The sequence below is a fragment of the Fundulus heteroclitus genome, chromosome 1, assembly GCF_011125445.2.
Source record: "Fundulus heteroclitus isolate FHET01 chromosome 1, MU-UCD_Fhet_4.1, whole genome shotgun sequence".
Lineage (NCBI taxonomy): Eukaryota > Metazoa > Chordata > Actinopteri > Cyprinodontiformes > Fundulidae > Fundulus > Fundulus heteroclitus.
The window spans coordinates 21260184-21283058 of record NC_046361.1 but is presented as its reverse complement, the minus strand read 5'-3'; the positions used below and the strand labels follow the sequence as shown (position 1 = coordinate 21283058).

The window sequence follows — 22875 nt, the reverse complement described above, 5'->3', positions numbered from 1 at the left end:
TATTCCTGGAAAAAGAATGCCCTGACCAATTAACAGTCAGGCATTTCTGCATTAAAAGGCTTCTCTAACTATTTGGCTCATGCTATTTTCTAGTCAATCAGCAAAAAAGTTTTGTTTCGTAAAAATGTTTAGTAATGATTCTATATGAGTTTTTCATTTTGAATTCAATTCCGTAACTGAATGAAATTTTTCATGACATCCTTATTTAATGAAACCCACCTGCAAAGTGCTGCTTAAAACCGGGTCATAGATGATGATTATTATTATATGTTTTTATAATGCGTAATATCTTGATACTAAATGTATATTTACTGCATTATGTAGCTATATTGATGGACTCGAGTACACTGACAGAGAGCACTGACTGAGAGGACTGAGATATTTCCTCCAGCTGTTGCCAAAATGGCCGTTTCACAGCTCCGTGAGATTTTCTCCTTGTATGTGTTTCCTAGTAGCAGAGCGACACAGATGTTACTTCTTTAGCAAGTGATATCAGGTTCAAGAGCAAAGCCAAAACAGCAGTCATGGTAAAAGAAAATACAACTCTGGGGTGATAAAAGTTCCTGTTTGGCTTCCTCTTTCAGCGATAAATGACAACATGGTAGAACCTGTGATGTGTCGCGCTTAGTTTAAAATCACGGTTGAGCCTGGTGGATACCTGACCATTTAAACATTAAAGCTTGTTGTGGTTATTAACAAAAGCTTTGCCGTAGCAGGAAAAATTACCAAATGCTGCCTAATCAATCTAATAAGGAATACTGTTGAGCCACAAAATAGTCATAGCCCCGGCTGACGGAGGTTTAAAGTGTTCAATTTTACCAGCAAGTTTCCTCTGACTGGAATTAACATTTACTTGAATCTAATAGAGAGTCTGTGGAGGGAGCTGCTGATGATTAGGGTGATGGCGAGTAGGCCTTCCAACCTTAAAGTCTTGGAGATCATCTCCAAAGAAGGATATTTCAAATACCAGTGGAAACATGCACCAAAAAAAAAAAGAAGCTGGTCAGCAATTATATGAAGGGCTTGATTGCTGCCAAGACAATAAAGATTCTCCACCAATTATTGAGAAGACTACAAGAAATGTCTCACATAGCATTTAAAAAAATATAATAAATATAATATTTTAATTAAAAACATAGAATTCCTTTTCAAATTGATACTCTTTTTACCTCTTTTGTTATCCTCCAAGAAACACCTATCTCATTGTTGCTCAGAAACTTCTTTGATGAGTGAAAATAAATTCGAATCTAAATCTGCCAAAATAATGAATAATTTTGTATGCAATTGTCGTTTGCAGGTCCCCGTAACGTGATGCATAGATGCCAACGCTGTTTGTTTCTCTGAACCATAATTCTTAATTATTCATGTGGTGGTTAAGCGCACGGACTCGGATGCAATCAGTCAAACTGAACAGAATCAACTTTTACAATAAATGCAACTTTATTGACAGTAAAAAGTTTTGAAAATATCAAGGAGCACGCAATCTGTAACCGCAAGAACATCTTGGAAAGCGACATAACCTTTTTTTTTTTTAATCCTTTTGTTTTTTTTTCTTCTTCCTTTTTGTTTTATTGAACTAATGAGGCAGTTGTACATCTTAAAACATTTGAGGTAAAAGTGTTTTTGTTATGTTACATCCTTCACAAAGGTGTGTGTTTTTGTTGTTGTTGTAGACATTAAGTCAACGCGAGGAGGGGACAAATAAAAACCCATGCCTCGTTTTCACTTCACATTTCAAAAATAATTCACAATTCAGGTAAAAGCAGAAAAATGACAAGCACCCATGCTGTAGTCCATTCACACACACAAACACACGCCCACGCATTCATATCAAACCCAAGTGCATTATATATATATATATATATATATATATATATATATATATATATATATATATATATATATATATATATATATATATATATATATATATATATTAAACTGTTGTCAAGTACATTTTGCTTGCTAGTAAAAGAAACTCGAGTTAAACTATAAAGCAGCAAACCAACGATAATAAGTAAGAATACTGAGTTTGGTTTCATTCATGTTCCCGATGTTAACATCATCAAATCATTCACCACACTTGTAGCAATAAGGTATTTGGGTGCTATAAAGAAGCAGGAGGTAACATTTCATGGACTTTGAGGAATATGCTGGATAAGATTTGGAATATAGCTGATTAAATACACCAAGGCAGAAACAAACAACACTAAAAGTAGATAGTCACAAGTGAGATAATAACAGAAGAGATCCAAACTGATTTGCTAATAATTCCTCTTTTAAATAATCTCTGAAATCCCTTACATCGTGGAACCTGCTTAAAATCCCAGCTGCGGCTGCTGAGTGCAAAACCCACGAAGGGACCGTGGAAAAGGCGAGCTGACGGCTCACCCTCACCCGGTCCCCAAACCAAGGTGCAGAAGGCCGGCTCCAGTGAAAACACACCTCGTAAAAATCAGATGGTCGGTTAACATCACTGTTGTGTTTCGTCGCAGCGAGGCTGTAAAGCAGTGAAGTGCTTCGGTAAAGACGTTCATATATAAGCAGGTAACCTAGTCTAAAAAGTGCAATCCCGCAGAGAGGTAGAGCACCCTGGGTCCGTTCAATGAGGCTCTTTTATAAACGACAAAGCTCATGGTCTGATCTGCACCAGCATCCTAAAACTCCCTTTGAAATCCTTAAAAAGAATAAAATGAAATAAAATAAAATAAAATAAAAACTACTTCGTTCTAATTTTACTCAATGAATTAGCTTCATCCTGAGGCTCTTGTCCCACGCAGTCGGCTTTGCGCTAGGCATGGGCCGGGTTTTCGGTGCCGAGATTTACGGTTTCAAAAGCGCTAACATTTTATGTCGTACTGGTTCCACGGTTTAAAGTCCTTTTAATGACATCCCAGAGAAATGGTTGGGATTGACCGTCAGTACAAATCGTTAAATAGCCATCCCCTCCCCCACTTGTTTGCCTACTGCAGGTCAGCTTGCTAAAAAAAAAAAAAAGGCACCGGCATTGCCCCCCCCCCCCCTCGCTCACAACAACGATAAATTTGATAGTCTTAAAATATTTTCACTCATAAATAACGAGGACAAATACACGCAGCTCACTTTTTAAGGCAACTGCCCTTTTAAAACTACATTTCGCCCCATCACCATTTCGTATCTAAGCAGTTTTGGTCATTTGATACCCAAATTTTTCTGGTATGAAATGATACATTCAATGCTGTACACGCGTCTGTATGTTTCGTACCAGCTTTTAAAAAAACGTAATTTGCCATATGACCTACTCCCTGTCTTTGAGAAAATATAGTTATGCGATCGCAATAAGTAATGTCTATTTCTATTCTACGCCGGGGTCAGAATCTGTCATGTTTTATGAGTCGGTGGGACAAGGTGAGTGTCAGAGTCAGAATAAATGGAAAAAGAATCTTACATAAAGTCTTCAGACAATGATGTACAACTTAATCAACTATACTGGCGATTTGAGCTGCTTTTATGAGCATTTCCCTCCGTAATCCACTTAACTTTAAAATTAAAAACTCCCCCTGATAGGTAGTTGGGTTAAATTACATAGGATTTTTTCTTTACAGTTACCAAATGGAAGTCGGACAGGATGAAATAGTAATCTGCAGATTAGAGAAGAAAGTAACGGTGTTTCTCTTTAAGACGATTGTTAATTAAATCTAAGATCTACAAGAATCACTTAATCGTTTTTTACTTAAGTCAGTTAAATATGACTTTTTCAACATATGCTTTATTTTTAAATAACAGCTTTGTAGCACAAGTGGCCTTTATTGATTAGTAGCAGGACAAGAAGGAGGGGTTTGGGTTTTTATGGCTCTGGCGTGTGAGTCAGCTGCTTCACCTAATTTAAATGCCTTTTACACACCAGCCTACACAGCAAGCATCGCAGTGGCTCTGGACAATATATTCTAGACAGCTAAGGAAATCTACGTTATTTAAGCTGGATCCTGTTAAATAAGGAGCTGGTAACAAGACTGTCGAGGTTTTAATTCCCAAAAATCACCGCAATAAGACGGCTTCATGCACAGATTTGTTTTCACACGTTTCAGTGAATCGCTAAATGGTGGGCGGTTAAAAGAAGGAAAAGACGGGAAAGCGTAGAAATCGAAGATGTGGCCACATGTAAAGAGATGTGATGGAAAATCTATTTAAGACTTTTTGAAATTTTTAAACTGAGACGACCGAATTAAAGATCCTTTTTTTTAATGCCTTTTAAACACCATGCAAGAAACCCTCCTTCAGAACCGAATGAACCAGGGAATAATAAGCCTGTTGTAGTTCAGTGGTACCCAATGAAAAGCAGGGGGCCAAAAGGAGAAAATGTTCTGCCGGCTCTCAGGAAGGACATCAACTGTACTGAAAAGTAACACTGATTTTGCAAGTGTTTATTTAAATAACTAACTAAATAAATAAACCAATGGTTCAGATAACGTTATTACAACTGTAATAATTAATATTTCACCTTAGCAGCTGTAGGAATAATTGTTGCTTATCTGTTTCAAAGCAAAGAATTGAAACCTTTTCACACAACGCATCTTAGAACGTCTTCGTAAACGCCGAAACGCCACGAAACCCCCGGTATTTTTTTCCAAACGAGACTGTGGAAACCTCACACCGGCCCATGCCTGCCTCGCACCCTGCTGAACTCTGCTGTAAACTACATGTGTTCCTACAACAGCTACCACTGTAAGAGTTAAGGCAATCCACGTCTGTGCTTCGTCTGTGACAAAAAAAAAAAAAAAACACTCCCACACTAAGAGGCACACAGCTCTCGGTGCATACATAGCTCCGCTGACACACTAAGCGCCTTCCTCAGCCACTTGAAGCGAAAGCTCTTGGTGCGCGCGGAGTAAATTATATTTTTGATAAGTGTTTAAATGCTTTCAGCGACTGCACGTCAACGTGGCCTCTTGGATGCGATCGCCTCGGGAATCACAGAGGAATGGGATGGCTAGTCGGGTTTCTCGAGCCCCAGTTCTCCGCTGTTTCTTTAGTGTGGGAGTGTGTTTGCGTGGCGTTAGAGTGTGTGTGTGTGTGTGTGTGTGTTCAGAGGAAATCCCCAATGAAGGCACTTCTGAGGCAAAACCTACAGTTTGCCAAGTGATTTGATAAGGGAGTGCAATCAGTTACATAATTGAATTTGTCTAAACTAATCTAACTAATGCGTTAAAACCATTTTTCACTCACCTGTGCCACGTCGGACATACCACCCGCAGTAAGCTCGGGATTCACTCGACTTAAACTAGGGATCTAAAGCTGATCTGGTGCAGAACAAACATGAGCCCGCCCCCCCCCCCGCCCATTTTACGTAACCGTGCGACCGCCTGTCCTCAGCCCACCTGGTGCTCTCCGCGGCTGATGTGAGAGGAGAACTCGTAGCGGTCCTGGCTGGGGTGGCCGCAGATGTTGCACTCGAACGGCTGGCGGAAGCCGTGGCAGCCCATGTGGATGGTGTACATGACGTGGTCGAGGAAGAGGATGCAGCAGTGCCGGCAGTAGAAGGAGCGCACGGGCCTGCCGGCCCTGTCTAACACCTGCCAACTGTTTCTGGACGAGCGAGGCGAGCCCGGGTTCCTTTTTACGACGCCCGGAGGCGCCGGACCCCCTCTGTCCCACTCTGCGTCCGAGTCTTTGGCCTGGCTGGGGCTGGCGGTGGGATGGGCGCGGGGCAGTGCTGGGGTCAGGTAGTGGAGGTGATGGTTGTTGGAGGTACTCGTAGGGGCCGTAGCCCTTGTGCTCTGCTCCTCCGCCGTGCTCTCTGTGTCCGTGGAGTCGGGGCAGCCGTTGGGCGAGGCGGTGTGGCTGTGGGCCGAGGGATGCTCGTCACGGCCTTCGCCGGCGTCCCGCCCGAGGAGGCCCAGCGGAATCGCCGCGAGCCCGACTCCGCTGTGGGCCCGGGGGCCCTGAGGAGCCGCGCCGCTGTTGAGAGCACCCACAGCGGTCCGCAGGTCCGTCATGAAGCCGGCGTGGAGCTGAGGCAGCGAGGGCGGCTCGTGGTTCTCGGCTTTGCCTCTCGCAAAGTGGAGGTGAGAGCTGACCAGACCGGACGGGTCTCCGGCAGAATGGGAGCTCAGGAGATCCCCTTCCTTTTCAGAGCCAGAGGACAGTTCGTAAGGTGCTTCTGGTGGTTCAAGGTGCATGTGCTTCTCTCCTGCAAAAGAAGCACATCACCAATAAATGCTATTTATGGACGAATTTCCCATAGAGTGACCATATTTGATGATTTAATTAAATTCAATTCAATTAAATTTTATTTATATAGCGCCAATTCATGTAACATGTCATCTCGAGGCACTTTACAAAGTCAAAATCAATCATATTATACAGATTGGTCAAAAATTTCCTATATAAGGGATTGATAAGTTGATTGCTTCAAAATCTCGACAAGCAGCATTCACTCCTGGAGAAGCGTAGAGCCGCAGGGAGAGTCGTCTGCATTGTACATGGCTTTGCAGCAATCCCTCATTTAGCCCAGTGTATGTCCTCTAATGTCTTATATTTCCAATCCACAATATTTAAGAGCATATTATATGTAAAGTATCATGCATTCAGGCGCTGTGTATTATTATTTTATATGGGCAGCTGAGTGGACTTCAACTACCCTTACCGCCAACAACTGCTGTTTATTTTTAGTGGCTGAGATGCTAAAGGTTATGGCCCGTGGTGGTGACACTGTGCAACAGCAAAGGGAGAAAAGACTCAAGAAAACGAGGGATAATCCTGAAATATTCAGCAGTAGTATGACACACACATGTTTTCCATAAGGTTCGACTGCAGCTAAATGTCTTCCAAGGAACAAAGAAGTCGCAAACATGTCGTCCTGTCTTAACTCTGGCTGTATAGTTGGCCTCTCTTCCTATCAGAGTCGACAGGCTCCTGTTAAATTAGTTGGCTTCCTGGCATGGACCCTGCTTTGAAGCGTAGCCCCACGTTTTTCAGGAAGCTTAACGGATTTAGCCGTTTCAGAAGCAAAGTTTTTGACATTTGTCCTTTTTGGAACTAGCCTCGTGAGACCATCCTGATCTCGCGAGCTTTCAAGGTTTCACTCGCAGATCAGTCTGGCTACTTTCCGTTAAAGAAAATTTGGAGCCGTTCACCAAACGAACGTCCAATCAGCGTTGGCTTTGAGGCGGGTTGAGGTGTGACGCAACGAGAAGCGCGGCAGTTCAGTCTAAAGAACATGGCGGCTTCAGCCGATGAAACTAGCGTTAGCGCGGCTATCGAGCAAGTTTTATCGGAATTACAGAGTATTTCTTTGCTGAGCTAACGAGCCTTTACCTGCAGCAGCAAGAGTAGCTTGGCTTGTGGTTGTGTTTTCGTCGTCGCTCGTAACAGAGTGACGACGAATCTGATTGGTTCATTTGGCCCGTCTATCACCAACATAGGCCAATCAGCTAACCAGTATTTTCGCCCCTTCCCAAAATTACTTCAACGGAAGGTTTCCAGATGAATATGCAGAGCAAATACATCTGGCGGAGTCAGGTAATTTTGGAACACCCAACTGTGTTCAGGCTCCATCTAAGCTGTCGATTTGAAGCGAGGCAGTCCTACTTCTTTTTTGGTTGATACACTTTTTTACGATACACCAAGTCCACTGGCAGTGAAACAAATCCTTAGCATGATGCTGCCGCCACCATGCTTGACAGCTGCTATAGTGTTCTTAGGCTCAGTCACCTCTGTGGAGAGGAAATTGGTTAGAAGGGTCATGATCAGCCCAACAGCGACCGAGGCTGAAGCTGATCATAAATTAGAAAGTGCTTGGACACCACTGTCACCGTCTACAGTAGAGCCCATTAAACATCAACACAGAATGAAAGACGGCTGATAGAGAAAGAAGAGAAGAGGTTACAAAATAAACACCACCAAGTTTAAGGGACGTCTACAGTACAGCTGCCTAGATGGGCAAGCCGAATCTCTCCTGGAGAAAAGTTTTATCGTCAGCGGAGACAAAAAGATTGAGCGGTAGATCCTGAAGGCAAAGAGTGTGCTTGGTGGTGGCATCATTATGCTGCGGGCCTATTTCCCAACCAATAATACTGATCTATCCATCAAAGGGATTGAAATAATAAAGGAGGAGCACTACATATAAATTATACAGCTTCACTTCAGACAAACAGCAGTATGGTACATAAAGTGATTGTTCCAATTAATAGGATGATATAAAACACACATCAAAACTGATTTTGGATAAGATAAAGGAGGCTTTCATAGTTTCTAAACCAGTCCTGAGCTGAGCCCCATTTTAAATGTGTGGTCTGTGCTTTAAAGCCAGGTCTGTAGCAGGAAACCAGCTTAAATGGGCTCTTCCTTTTCTGTCAAGAAGAGTCACCAAATATTAAGTCAGAACTAAGCTATATGCTTGTTATTATATTTTTATTTTGGGGTGTATGCATATGTTTGAGCCCATATGTACAGTTATGACCCCTGTCGGACTAGGGAAAAAACACAATTCATGTAAACCAGTTATGGTCATTGTTTTTAAAATGAATAAAAGTAGTTTTTGTGAACTCTTTGATTGCATCATGAAAAGTAAATTAAGACCTTTTTGCATGTTTTTTTGTACTTCCACTTGGGTCTCTACTGCTTCTTGGAACAGTCCAATCGGCCGTTTTCCTTTTTGGCAATAAGTAAATGTTTAGTTGGTGTATGGAAAATGGGCCGGCCGTTTCAAAAACCTCCCGATTGTTACTTCTCAATCGGCGGGCACTGCCCCTCACCTAGCAACCCAGGTGAGCTCCACCCACTTCATCAGATAGTTTTACAGCTGTAGGCGCAGTAAAAATGTCTGTTCGGCAGGAACATGGTTTGCTATTTAGCACAAGCTAACCCTGACTACGGGCTACTGATAAGTAACCATGTGTCCATTTGGAAACAATCCACTTCTTCCTGCTCTGACTCAGGGTCAAAGACGTACAGCTGTACCATTGTGCATCTGTTGGCAGCCATTTTCACGTGTACAAAGTACGGGTGTAAACATTGAGTTAGGGGGCGCGGCCAGCTACAGCTTAAGGCCCATTCATACCCTACGTTTGGCCTACACGTCCGTATTTCTGTCCGTACTTTCTATCCGTTGACTCCTTCATACCTCCGTCCGTCGAGGTGTGCAATAACCAATATTTCCTCTAGGTGGCAGTGCTGGACGCCAATAATTCGTCACTGATCAAACATGGCGACGGTCCAAGATGTGATTTTGTTGTATTTGCTCCGTAAGTAAACTTTTTTGTTTGTCCCTGTGCCCCGGACACGACACATCATATATGTGTGGATAGTTGCGGACAAGCTCCGCAAGTCGTTCCTCGAATCCCGCCATTGTTTAAAGCCCAGAATTATAACCTTCTTCGTGATTTTGTTGACATTTTGTACTACAAACTCAATAGCGCCCCGGTAGTATTGCTCCGTATTGATCCGTTTCGTCCGTAATCGTAAGCTCCCAATTTTCGTGTCAAAATACAGACGAAATCGACGGTTAGAACGTATGAAACACTCCACACGTATCCGTATCCGTATCCGTATCCGTCTTTTACGTGAGGTATGAATGGGCCTTAACTTGCACAAATGCGACAGAGCCCTGAAAACAGCTCGTTCCGAAAGGAGCTCAAAATAGGCAGAACTGAGGAGGGGAAATCTCATTATCTGAAAATGATTTTGTGCACAAAATGTAATGAACATGTGTTGTATAGCCTGCAGACCCGTTGTAACTTGTTTAAGTAGAAGCATAATAGATCCCCTTTAATATGATATCCGTGCGTTTAATCGGTGTATGTAAATACAGGCTGCTCTAGCTTCGAACCAACTCACCCAAAAACTTCTGTGGCGTCGACCTCTTGCGTTTGGTTATGCTGACAGTCAGTCTGTCCACAAACGGCCTTTTCTCGTTGGACGGCTGCAGCGCAGGTTTATTGATGGCCTCCAGATTCACCGACTCTTCGCCTTCACAGGGGGAGAACCCCAAACTTAATAACACTGACAAATGGCCTCATACGGAAGTTAATTCATTCAGGGTCTGGGTTTCATCTCCGTGCGGTGGTGTTACCCGGTGGCATCTGTGCAGAGTCCAGAGTCTTCATGTAACTATGGCAGCGCTCCAGATGTTCCTCCAGTGTGCTCTGTTGCTTATAGCTGCGACTGCAGTAGCTGCACTTGAAAGGCTTTCCCACCGTCGGAGAAGAAACTGAAATCAGAGGAAAAGCTTTTTAATGACTGTCTGTAGAACCAGAGGCATAATTTCCCCGATCCATAAGGGACTATTCACGCCATAGAAAGTGAGAGATTTAATGCATTTGTTCATTGGAGGGGATTTTACAGAAGAATTCACACTAACGGCGTGGCTTGTGAGACTGGATTTTCCCTCTGATTAGGAATTCCTGAAATTGATTTTTGAAACCAGAAAGTGACGGTAAAGAAAACGCCTAACCCCGTCACCGCAACGCTCCAGTCTGGTAAGCCGTCGGAAGCGCTGACGTCAATTCGCCGAAATCCAGTTCGCAGTGATCGTTTCTCTGTAAATGAACCTGCTCGACCCGATCACATCCAGACCGACTGTATCAACGCTCTATCTGAACACCTGCTGTTCACATGTATGGGCTCAAAAATTGAAAAAACACACACACACACACACATGACTTCCTGTTTTTAAATCTGCTAAATGTCACGTTTTTTTTCTACATTTTTTTTTCTTTGTTACAGAAAATTGTAATGAAGACCTACTTCCTTTGAGTTTCAAAGGAAATTTGAATTGGACCACTTTTAGTGCTCTCATATTTGAAATGAACATCAGCATCCATTACGTTCACTACAAAGGGGAACAAGGTGTAAAGGGGAAGGATCGTGGTACATTGTAAAAACCAAAATCTGAAAGGCATTATGTGCATTTGTGTTCAGCCTCCTTTACTCTGATGCCCTGAAATATAATCCAGTGCAAAGACCAGCCTTCCAGAGTTTAGGTAGGAAAAACGGCTGACAGGATGACAATTAGTCATGCACACCAAAAATCTGATGAAAGTCTGGCATCGAAAAAGGAGATTGTTGAAAAGTCCAGTTTGCTTTTTGCCACAGCTAACCCTGAAACACGCCATTCTCACTATAAAACATGGTGGTGAAAGCATCAAGGTGCGGGGATGCTTTTCTTTTGGAAGGACGAGATGACAATGCCGGAAAAACCTGTGGAAGGTTGCCACAGACTCGAGACTGGAACGGACGTCTACCTCCCACTAGGACAGCAACCCTTAAACACACAACCAGAGCTACAACGTTTAAATCCGCAGGTCACCGACCATTTAGGACTGGAGTTCGAGACCGCTGGTTTAGATTAAAGTGGCTCAGTCCAGACCTAAATCAGCTGAGAATCTGTCATCCAATCCGACAATAATGTCAGCCTCTACTTGAAAAGCTGGTAGAGGCATAGCCACAAAAAAACCTGCAGCTGTGATTGCAGTGAAAGATGGTCGTAAAAAGTCTTGGGAGGTGAATACTAACGCAGGCTAAGCTTTTGACTGATCTTAGCACGGTGGCTCCTTTTCTTTCCACCGTGTGCTGCTTTATGAATTCTTTCAGAAGACACCGAAGCAGCGAAACACTTTGCCTTTGAAACCTTTTCATCCTGACTCTGTGGATAGTTTTAAAAACACACCTAATGGATGGTTCACAAATTAGGTATTGTGCCGCTCTTAAAGCCAAATATACCAATTAGCCACAGGCTGATTCTGGCCCAAGTGTGGATATGGCACTTGAAAGCCATTATGTTTCTAGGCCAGGCTTGTATTACGATCAGAAGAATTACCTGCGTGAGTGCGCAGATGACCGGCGAGAGCGTCTCTCCGACGGCAGGCATAGTTGCAAACGGGACACTTGAAAGGCTTTTCTCCTGAATGAAGTTTGATGTGGCGCAGCAGGTTGCCCTTCTGGGTGAAGGAGGCCCCGCACTGGTTGCACTGAAACGGACGCTCACCTGCAGACGCGCGCATGGACGTTTGGGCTTCATTAAGTCATTTATTATGTGCTAATATCCGCGCGGCATTGGTGACGAGCGTCCGCGGTCGCTGGCCCGTTTCTCACCTGTGTGGCTGCGCTTGTGGACCATCAGCACGTTGGGTCCGATGCAGACCATCCCGCACACCTCACACTGCAGCTTCCCGTTGGGCAGCCGGATAGGGCCGGGCGAGGCAGAGTTAGGAGTGGCCATCTCATTGTAAATGTTTCCCGCGTCTCCTCCCGGTCCGGCAAACGCGGCGCCTCCTTCCTCGGCAGGGCCCACTTTGTCATCTCTCCCACCGTCGCTCCTCACGGCGTCTTTGTTCTCAGACTGTCGGGCACCTGAAGACTCTTCATCGCTGCACAGCTCAACCTTAATGGAGTCTTTTTTTTTTGTAGAATTGAAAGTAGAGGAAAATACATTTACTTGAATACATGCTTTGAACTAAAAAATGCGACATGCACTGTAAGGTTGAAATCATTGAAATTGGTATATTGGCTGACCACTTAGGGAGCGGTGTGGCGAGGACTGCTGGCTGTTAGGAGATCTTGCAGAAGTGGCCCGCAACCCAGCATAAAAATCCTGTTCTGCCAATGAATCGCCTCCATTACCTACAACACAAATACATCTTCATAAAGTGATCCTTAAAATGGCAAAGTGCACATCTGCAGAAAAAATGTCCTTTATGTGAAATTGTATTCATAGAATAAATCTATTATGTTATTTTTCTTCCAAGGAGCCAAATCACAGAACGTTCTTACTTTTATAAAAAGGCCTTTCAAAGTATTTAAATGAATAATAGATCATTTGCTGTGTTTCTAATTCTATTTAGTTTGAACCTGACCATTTTTAGGGAAAAGTATTTTTGTTGTTGTTGTTGTCAGCTTGATCTATAAATCATTTAGACATGATTAAGTGGGAACCACATGATTAAGTGGGATTAAGTGGGAACCACATGATTAAGTGGGAACCACTGGACTTGGATTGGGCTTCCTTTGGTCTTGAATATTTAAAAAAATATCCATTTCTAATTCTTCTTATTTATATGTATAGTTCAATTAGTGTTTGGACTTGTTAATGATGTTTTATTTTCTATTTACTTTGTAATTTTTTTGTATTTGATTCTAAAAATACTATATGAACAGAATGCACTTTTTCGCTCAAGAAAAGTCTTAAAAGTATAACAAGCAACTTTGCAAAGACCCAATTTATGGTTAATCTTTGCTAACTTTGTTACAATAGCCAGTTAAAAAGAGAATGGCTCTAGAATGTGAAAGAAAATACAAAACAATGACATTTGTATGAACATAAAATAGTTTCTGGCATATTAGCAGTGGTAAGATGATTCCTAAAAAGAAAGCATCTTTTAAGTTCTGTGTTAAGTCTTTCCTGGATAATTTTCCCTACTTCTTAAAGACTTTCTAATACTGTCCATCCACTGTAGGTTTGCTTAATTCAGTTTATTTATATAGCACTAATTTACCACAAGTGTCATCTTAAGGCACTTCACAGAACAAACAGGTCCAGCTCATGTCTGACTTTATAAATCCTTGAACTTAGATAGGACATTTGATTGTTTTACATTTGTCCTCATGCCTATTTTTTATTGTAAACAAAAAGAGAGAAACCTCTTTAAACTATTAATGAAAACAACTTTGAAAGATAACAAGAAAGTTTGGCTACTTATAATTTTCTTAAAGTTTTCTTAAAGTTTACCTATAAGTAAACTTTAAGAAAATTGAAGGGAGTGCAAAACTTTTTTTTAGTGCAATATATATTTCTGAACAAATAAATATATATTTAAATTTACCTTGTGGATATGAGCGTCCATTACATTCATCAGCATTCATTCTCTCACCAGATGCCTGTAAAAAAATACAACACATTATTAGCTTCCATTCATAAAATTTTCTTTAAAAAAATACCCAGAAATATTAGATGTTAAAAACAGATACCTTTGGTTTTGTTAACATGAAATATGCTAATCAGCTGGTGAATGGTACAACCGCAGACCAATCTATGCTTTCAGTAACGATTATCTGAAACAAAATGTACTAAAGTAACACACTTTTTAAAGAAACCTGATATCTGTCTGACTGCCTCAGTATTCTGGAGATCCTCTTCTGTCTCACAAAGGAAAATGAGATGCTTGACATTTATACAAAACGTCTGGCAAAGAGTTTCAAAAGGAGGAGTTGAAACCAACATGAAAAAAGATTTGTGGGGTTAGGGGTTAAAGCTCAAAAAGAGCATTTTTCTGATGTGGAACATTTGATCGGTTTTGCTTTTGTCCTAACAATTGGAAAATATGATGTCAGCTGAGGATTTTTTTTTTTTTTTTTTTACAATCAGTGTACTTAAAAGGTTAAAAAAATGAAGTTCTGGGCTTTATCAGACCTCATCAAACGTGGATGCTTGGATTATTGGGAATTCCTGTATTCAAATTTCACTTGAGGTCACAAACTGATGGCTGGTAGGGAGGGGTAATTATCATCCCTTGGATTGTTATTTTATGAAAAAGACGTAACCAGAAAATAAAAGAGTTAAAGAAACAGAAAAAGTATAATAATAATATAATAACAACAGAGATTTTGCACTTCTCACAACAAAAGCCCAAGGTTTAGTTCAAAATGGGGCAGGAAGAAGTTTTAAATCCTACCCCAGTGCTTCAAAATCAAAACTGTCCTGGTCTCATTAAGTTGATGGATCCGTCTGTAGCCAATAGGCATTATAGTTATATTAAAACATTCCGCATTGGCCTTTAACTTAAGATAACACAAGTGCATTAAGAACTTACAATTGGCATTATGTTGTGTTTTTACACATACACACACATGAATGCATGCACAGCAAAACAAAGCATACATTAACATACATACAGTACATGAGATACAAGCACATGACATATTAATAAGCCATGACCTCCTCAAATAAATACCATTAAAGTGAAATATGCTTAAATCTTTTTCTTTAAACTGGATGATGTTCAGACATTCCTGCATTTCTGCTCTGAGGCTGTTCCACGGTTTCACTCCACAGGTAAGAAACACAACAAGTTCACATGGTTGCTTCATTAACACTAAGGACCCTAGGTTTGTTTGTTTGTTTTCCATCTGTGATTATAGCCTCCATCTCTGTCTGAAAACACATTCTGCATAATTACAGGGAGTTATTAGGTTGTGGTGATAAGAATTCGGGTTTAGCAGGAAGACGACACATTTGAATTGATGATGCTGGTGAAGCCCAACAGTGTTGTTGGGATTTTTACTTTCTCTGTTTGGGCTATATTTGTTTCCAATGTTGCTTTCATTAGAGAAACAATTAAATCCATATATTTGAAACTTTAACTCAAGGCCATTATTTGTATGGTTAGCAGTGCCATTGGACCCCTTTATGTCGCTGGTGTAGTAAAGCTGCCTGATTGATAATGGGTAAGGTTTTGCTTTTAGAGCAGTGTTTGACTGGATGCAGTGACAGATGTATTGCCAAAATATGATACTGACACTTTTTGTTTTACTTTTTAATCATCCCTTTTTAATGTTTGTCGCAATAAATGCCACAAATTATCATGATCATTTTTTGAAAGTCCATATTGTCCATCCCCCCATGGCCAGAGTTTCATCTGGAGAATTTTCGGATAGAGAACAAGCTTGATGTTTCCGTCAATTATGACTAGTTGTCTGGGTCCTAAACCAGCAAAGCGGCCCCAGTCCATCACACCACCTCCACCTTGTTCCACTGTTTGTTATGGTGACAGACTGATCGATGTCAGTGACTTTGCTTCTGAGCCGTTCTTGAATTCCTTTAAATGGGAGCATGATATGTTGCTTTTAAAGAGGTTTTTGCCTACTTCCTGTCAACGAACCTCTACTTGAATGATTTGCTGATGATTCAAGCCAGACAGTGGTCAGGGCGAGCGATGGGACTTGAATAAGGCTTTACAAAAAATAATTAGGGTTTATCACAATTAAGCCTTGAATCAACAAAAGGGGCAGGTGGTATTGGATAGCTTTATTACCTTAATAGATGAAACCATCATGTGAAACCCCTTTTTGTATTTAGTCTGGTGTATTACGACCTGAAACATTTAGGTGTGACAGATCAATCATCACAGAAGAAATATGAGCAAAAACCTTTTCACAGCAGTCCAACATTAATAGCTAACCCAGTTAAATAGCTTGAGTCTATTAGCTATAAGTAGACACCATCATACCCTTGCAAGTTTCAGCTGTAAAAATGTCTTGCATGCTCATCAATCCAAGCTGGTAATAGGTACTTAAAGGCAGTTTTAAAAGACGGCTTTTCAGCCAAACAAAAGAAAATTCTTTAAATCTGTCGACAATAAAAAAAAAAGTGAAACAACATCCTCTTCAGAGTTTTACATGGAGGAAGGTATAGTACATTTCTGTTAGCAGTCCCAGATGAGTTGATGTCAATTTTTTTTTGTTTTTATTTCTTTGCTGTTTTCATACATAAAGTAAATAAATGTATTAAGATTGATTAAGCTGATTAAACTGCGTACTCAAACATAAACATTGCTCACGGACTAGTTTGCTACCCTTTGAAGTTTTAAATAGCCTCGTAATTCTAAATTAGATTTAGTTTTAAGTGTGTGTGTTTTACTAAAAAAGGGCTGCGGGCGTTTTTTTAGTAAAACGCACAGACTTAAAATTTGATCAAGTGCACTTTATTTTTATTTATTTATTTATTCAACTTTTAAAATGTACTCAGTGAAGATATTCACCTTGGGAGCTCAACATGTGAACCAGCAGGAGCTAAAACCTTGATTGAAGGAAATCTTCCAAGACCAAAAAAGGAATGATCATTTAAAAAATAAATAATTATATGATTTCACTGGAATTGTTACTGTAAAAACAAAAAAACATGTACTGAAGGCCTAGGAAAACTGTCTACATATTTATGTTACAGAAAGATTGTATTACCTGGTATTACTCAAGTCAGAAGTTGTGCTCCACTTAACTTAAGTAATAATAATAATAATAATCAGTAAAAAAAAAAAAAGGAAATTAAGTGACAATTTGAATGGGCTTTTTTTTAAGATTTAAGGGGAAACATCAAGCAAACTGACACTTCATATGAACACAACTTTCTTTCCCCCTCAACATTTAATTCAGTTATCCTGATTAAACATCTACTAATCAGGTCAAAAATCCTTATCACATTAACTTAAAAGCTATCAAGTCTAAACAGCTATTATGATCGTATTATGATATTATGATGGTCCTAATTTTCAGCCTTTAATTTGATAATGTCAAACAGATTTATTTATTTTTTTACTCATTCATAATTTATCCCTATTTACTTCATGCATCACTGCCAAGTAGCTAATTAACAATAAAGGGGCACATAGTGCAGGTTACATAAAACAGTTATCCAATAACCAAGTGACACACATATAGATACACCAAGACCAGACACTTTCTCGCTGACTTACGTTGTCTTTAGACACAGCCGCCAACATGTTTATTTTTCACTGAGAGCAGACAGAGCTGTTCGCGTTAAGGGAACGGGGGGGAAAAAAGACCAAGACGTACAAGGCGGCTGCACCTCTCGCTGCTGGAATGGATGACAACAGTGGACATGGACTTTGGAGAGCGAAGGGGGAGGGAGGCGGAGACGGCTCATCTCAGGGAGAATTAATATCCTGGCATTGGCCGCGCATGGGGAGCAACAGGCGCTGATGCCGCCGGGAGACGCGCCAGCCGCACCGGGGCCACGGCGGCTGAACGTGAGACAGAAGGAGAGAAATAAAGAGCGGGGGGACGCGCGTCGGCGCCGACCCTCGCTTTACAGTCCTTCCCGGCCCTCGGGCTGTCGAGCGTGTACTGAATCATGCGTGTCTCCAGATGAGTGGCATGCCTCTGTCGCTCTCGACGAATCCGCAGCTACTTGTTGTAAAGCCCTCTCGGCGGATTTCTTTTTTTGTTTTGTTTTTTTTTTTGTTTTTTTCTGTTGCTCCGATCGGCTCCAGACAGCGGCGAGACGCGGCGGCGGCGGCGGCGGCAGGAGTTGCGACTGAGCGGATTGTCCGCATGAACGCAGCTGTCATCCAACACCGAGCGCGTCAAACCGACCTGGGCTGTATGTTTCTCACCAGCCGTTGCTATGGCACCCGACCACACGACAAACGGCATTCACCCGCAGCAACTATTCAAAAAAAAAAAAAAAAAAAAAAAAAAAAAGCACTCCGATCAAGCGGCGGCGGATGGGCGGCGGAGTCCTCCTCCTTACCTGGCGGCCTGATCGGTGCTCTTCTCTTTAGTCGTCTGCCTGGCTGTTTGTTTTCCCCAGCGACGGCAGCATCCCTTGGATCTTTTTTTTTTCTTCTTCTTCTTCTCTCTCCTCTTTCTGTGTTTGCTGCTTTCTTTCTTTCTTCCTTTTTTTTTTTTTCCACCTGAAACCCAAACAACTTCCGGGCCCATGCTGGGATACAGACAGAGCTGTTGATCCAGTGATTGTCGAATGCATCGATACGCATAAGAGACAAACATTTACATTTATGGCTTCGTAAATCAACACAGACCATTAGAAAGGAAAGGAGCCCGGTTGACAATGTGAGTCCCGGGACCTATCAGTCAAGCAGACCAGCAAAATGCTAAAGGTCTGAAAGCATCTTTCTTTCTTTCTTTTTTTTAATTTGCAGTCATCGTGATTACAATTCAAGCAAACACTTAGCCTATAAATGGGTTGACACATGTGGCACCTGCTGAAACGCCCGATAATGACAGCAGGGGGAAAGAAAATTGTGATGACGTTGTTTCTCTTAATGTTACAGTTTTACCACAAGATGGCAGCACATTGTTGTTTTTGGCGAAATCAAACAGGTGGAAACGAAGTTTCATGGGCAAAAGTACAACCCTTGGCAAAATCTCATGGAAACAACTCTCTTGGACGATGGTCAGCTGTTGCACTTTACATAAAATAAAATAAAAATGTTAAAAGCAGAAATTTATTTAATTTAAAAGCTAAACATCTGACTCAACATCAGCATCATCATGGCTTTGTTAGAACATCTCAAAAGTATATATATATATATATATATATATATATATATATATATATATATATATATATATATATATATATATACATATATATATATATATATATATATATATATATATACTAATACTGAATAAATGTAATCAAGCTAAAGGTTGTATACTTCAATTGTTAAGTTAAGTAAGGTTACGCCACTGGATAAAAAATACATACTTACATGCTTATTACACGTCATCGTGTTTCTATTTCCATTAACATTTCCATCCATCCGTTTTCTATACTCACTCAAACGTTGCATAGTGGTTGCTGGTGCCTATATATCCACCTGTCAATACTAAAGAAGACAGAGTACAAGTCGCCAGCCCCTCATTAGGCCAAATAGAAGACAGGTGACCCTAGTAGCCATTGATAGACACTTAAACATATTATAATCTACATTTAACAACATGCATGGTTTTGGACTGTGGAAGGAAGGCAGATCACAAAAATAAGGCAAGATAAGTTGGTTGTTCTCATTCATGTATTCTTAAATTTTGGATAAAGCAGAAATAAAATGGGAAAGTTGTAAAAAAGGAAATATTGAGGAAGACTATAAACCTCAGAGTGTTGGGACAGAAAATTCAAAGCAGTCTCCCTTGACAATAGAAAATGCCAGAATAAAAGCAAAGACATATGTGCATAAACATGAGTCAGAGAGGAACTGACTGGATGAAATGAGATTTACATGCAGGAAGATTCAAACATGATCATCCAAACCAGGTCGCAAACAGGGCGAATCTGCATAAGCCAAGAAGATGGTGTTGGAAAATTGTTTACTGCCATCCCAATGAAACATGCGAAGCTGACTGCCTGATAATATCAACCAAATTTCCAAATGCACAGACCATATAGAGCAGCATGTCGGGTAAATGAGCCTGGATGGCAGCCAATGCTACATTAACATTTTAGACATTCTCGCTCCCAAAGGGTTCATGATGGTGAAGTGTTTTTTTTTGTCATGATCTGTCTTCCAAATAAACAAAGAGCATTCAAAGCTTTGTTTCTGGAATCCAGATCAACCTAATTACGTGTCCTGCAAACTCTCCCCATCTCAATCCAATTGAAAATTTTTATTGGAACTGAGGCGGTCCATGAACACGGTGCTCATCTCTACACATGTGATGTTAGAGAAACTCTGCAGGGGCCAATCTATAAGAAACGCGGTGCCACTATTTGAATCGCTGGGGTTTGTGCCACCGCATCAGGACGTCGTAAGCTTCCTGGACCTCCATGAACATCTTCTCGGCTTCGTTGCTTGGGTTGTGGTCTGGATGCCATGTCTTGGCCAGCTCCCTGTAGCTCCGGGTTATCTCCTCCAGCGATGCTTCTGTCTCCAGTGACAATATCTTGAACACAAACATCCAAACACAGAGGCTGTAAAGAGATAGTCAACCAGAAACAGCGCATGGGCACGTTAACCCGTCACTCATAGCCTGCTCACCTTCAGCGCCTCTTTCTCTCTCTCTGTGTACTCTTTCAGCAGTATTTCCAGCACCTTCCTCCAAGCCTCTTCGTGGTACCCCCCTCCGGTCAGGGCGCACAGGATACGGTACGGCATTAAAAGAAAGTACTCCAGCACGCTCCTGAGCCAAGGCAGGAACCAGAAAATGTCCAGCAGCGCAGCTATTGTGTCGGACAGGTAATACAGCGTGGCTGTTGTGTTGTAGAAAAAACAGTAACCCAGTGGAGCAGAGAAGGCCAGCCAAGCTAAGCCAATCCTGTAAAGCCGTGGACCTGAATGAAAAGGTGAGGGGTGGAAATAATGCAGTTGGGTTTTTATGAGCTCGATAAAGAATTCTGGATGTTTAGTTGAGCTCACCTAATTTCTGCTGGCTGCCGCGTGCTATTGGAGGTTTGAACCTGCGGTTCTGTGAGGCAGTGACGCTAGCAGCCAAGCTTATGGGTAGAGGCGACAGAGAGCTGCCATAGAATATCGGGGAAGTCACGAGACAGGCAGTCAGGGTTTTCTGGAGATCTGCGGTCTGTTGACCGACATTGGACACCAGGTGAACCCCGGCGCCCACGCTTAAGGGCAGAACGATCAAGTAAAAGAAGCTGAGGGAGTTCAGTCCAATCAGAGCCACCGTGCCAAAGTAGATCCCGACACACACCTGTCCGGCGAATCTGACGGGGCTGACAGGTGGGAGTCCCTCTCTGTGAGGTCGTCTCTCTTTTTCCGCGTCTCGATTGGCCTCGCCGACGTACGCCGGGATGCGTATGAACTCTCGGGCCCAGCCGAACCCGAAGCCCCCCAGGGTGAGCATCCACAGCAGAGCATGGCTGTCTCTCCCCAAGTAGAGATGGTGAAGACCCAGAGGACCACCCACAGCCCACAGGGCGTAGGCTACCAGTACTCGTTTCACCATGCTGTGGCCACGGTGGATCAGATTCCGGCCTAGTGAGCGGTCATCCTTGGTCAGTTCCTGCGACGGAGGGACACAAAGTTATGTTTGTTTTGTTTTTTTTTTAGTTTCTTTTAGTCCAACTGAATTTATTACTTTTTTTAATCCAACATGAGCTACACTGAAACCACGTCGTGTTACACGCTGTGATTTACCGATCTGGTCTGCCAGCTGCTCGTGTCGTTTTGGGTAGAAAAGTCAAAGTGATTTTTAATCTCTGCGATTCACTTTCCTGCTTGGATTAATATGTTATATAAGTAGGATTTGTTTTAGCTCACAGTCTGTACTGCTGTCATTTAACTTTACTTATCCCCCGCAAATGATTGCCGTTGAAAAGAAAGATATCACACGCCTGTCTAAGAAGGCAGAAAAGTTAACAGATTTCAACCAGCTTTCCCCCTTCACAAAGCCCATCGGTCAGTTTTACATATTTAGCGTTTGGGTTTGTGTGATAAAGACTGTTTTACTTACTTAGTCTTTAATTTCCAATCCTTATCCGGAGAAATCCTTCACAGTGCTTTGCCCAGTTGAAAGTTGGAGCATGTTGTTGCAACAGTTGGACTTTGGATCATGACAATGAAACTCAACTGCAGCCTCGATGCAGAACGTGCGCCGCCATGAGCTCCCCGATCTTCACAACTGATACAACTACACAAGACTGTGCCTTTGATGAGAACTTGTTTTAAAAAAAGGATGCTTATATCTTTAATGATTTCAAAACTATTTTTTTAATTTATTTTCGTGAAGCTTTCAAGTAAAAGTAGTCTTACCCTGCTAAAACAGTGATAGACACAATTCGGTACATTCAACAATAAGCACAAAGGTTGTCTTGACGGTAAAACTGAAAAACAGTTCTCAAAGATGCAGATTGTTAATCAGCAACAATAAAGTGTTAAACATTTGAAAACCATGTATTTTTTTATAATCACATATGTTCCTTAAATCCTAAGGCCCTGTTGTTAAAAAAAGAAAGAAAGGAAAAAGATTTTCTGTTGCATTTGCCTGTCCTTTTCTCACCCAATCTGCATTTTTAGGTGAAAAATAATCCTGACTGAGATCTTTAAAAATGTTTTTTTTAAAGTAGAGATTTTTAAAAGCTTATTTTAGCATGTAAAAGTGGGAACTGGATGTCTCACAACTATTCAAAATGGTGACTTCGCCCATGCTCAGGTTTGCTCTTTGTGCCACAATCCACAGCAACTGCGGAGCCATTTAATAATGATTTTCCCCAGATCTCTTTGTGCTATTTCAATAAAACTGAAGGCTGAAGAAAAGCAACAGCTAGCACTTTCAAAGAAAACACAAGTGTCAGCTGTTTAGAGAGAATTTTTAGCCTAGCACCACTTTATCTATACACTCCAAAAACACACACCCTGTTTATAGCTTCAAAATAACTGATCTTAAAACATGTATGAACACCAT

The 22875-nt window shown here is 41.5% G+C and overlaps 2 protein-coding genes across 3 annotated transcripts; both read right to left on the bottom strand.

The window, feature by feature from the left end:
- Positions 1–1930: 1930 nt before the first annotated feature.
- Positions 1931–18425, bottom strand: ikzf4 (IKAROS family zinc finger 4). Its single transcript, XM_036137736.1, has 10 exons — positions 18242–18425; positions 17445–18157; positions 13800–13854; positions 12493–12600; positions 12073–12372; positions 11798–11965; positions 10052–10189; positions 9817–9948; positions 5358–6169; positions 1931–2500 (listed from the first exon to the last, which is right to left on the bottom strand). The coding sequence occupies exons 2-10, from the start codon at positions 17469–17471 to the stop codon at positions 2474–2476; spliced, it is 1767 nt and encodes a 588-aa protein (XP_035993629.1). The 5' UTR covers positions 17472–18157; positions 18242–18425; the 3' UTR covers positions 1931–2473.
- Positions 18426–20186: 1761 nt separating this feature from the next.
- On the bottom strand, positions 20187–21985 carry dnajc22 (DnaJ (Hsp40) homolog, subfamily C, member 22). 2 transcript variants are annotated; one of them, XM_021318453.2, is made up of 5 exons: positions 21925–21985; positions 21163–21474; positions 20871–21033; positions 20493–20785; positions 20187–20397 (listed from the first exon to the last, which is right to left on the bottom strand). In XM_021318453.2, the coding sequence occupies exons 2-5, from the start codon at positions 21415–21417 to the stop codon at positions 20221–20223; spliced, it is 888 nt and encodes a 295-aa protein (XP_021174128.2). In that variant the 5' UTR covers positions 21418–21474; positions 21925–21985; the 3' UTR covers positions 20187–20220. The 2 variants fall into 2 exon arrangements, with proteins under 2 accessions (XP_021174128.2, XP_012721911.2); XM_012866457.3 differs by having other exon boundaries at positions 20871–21474.
- Between the last annotated feature and the right edge of the window lie 890 nt (positions 21986–22875).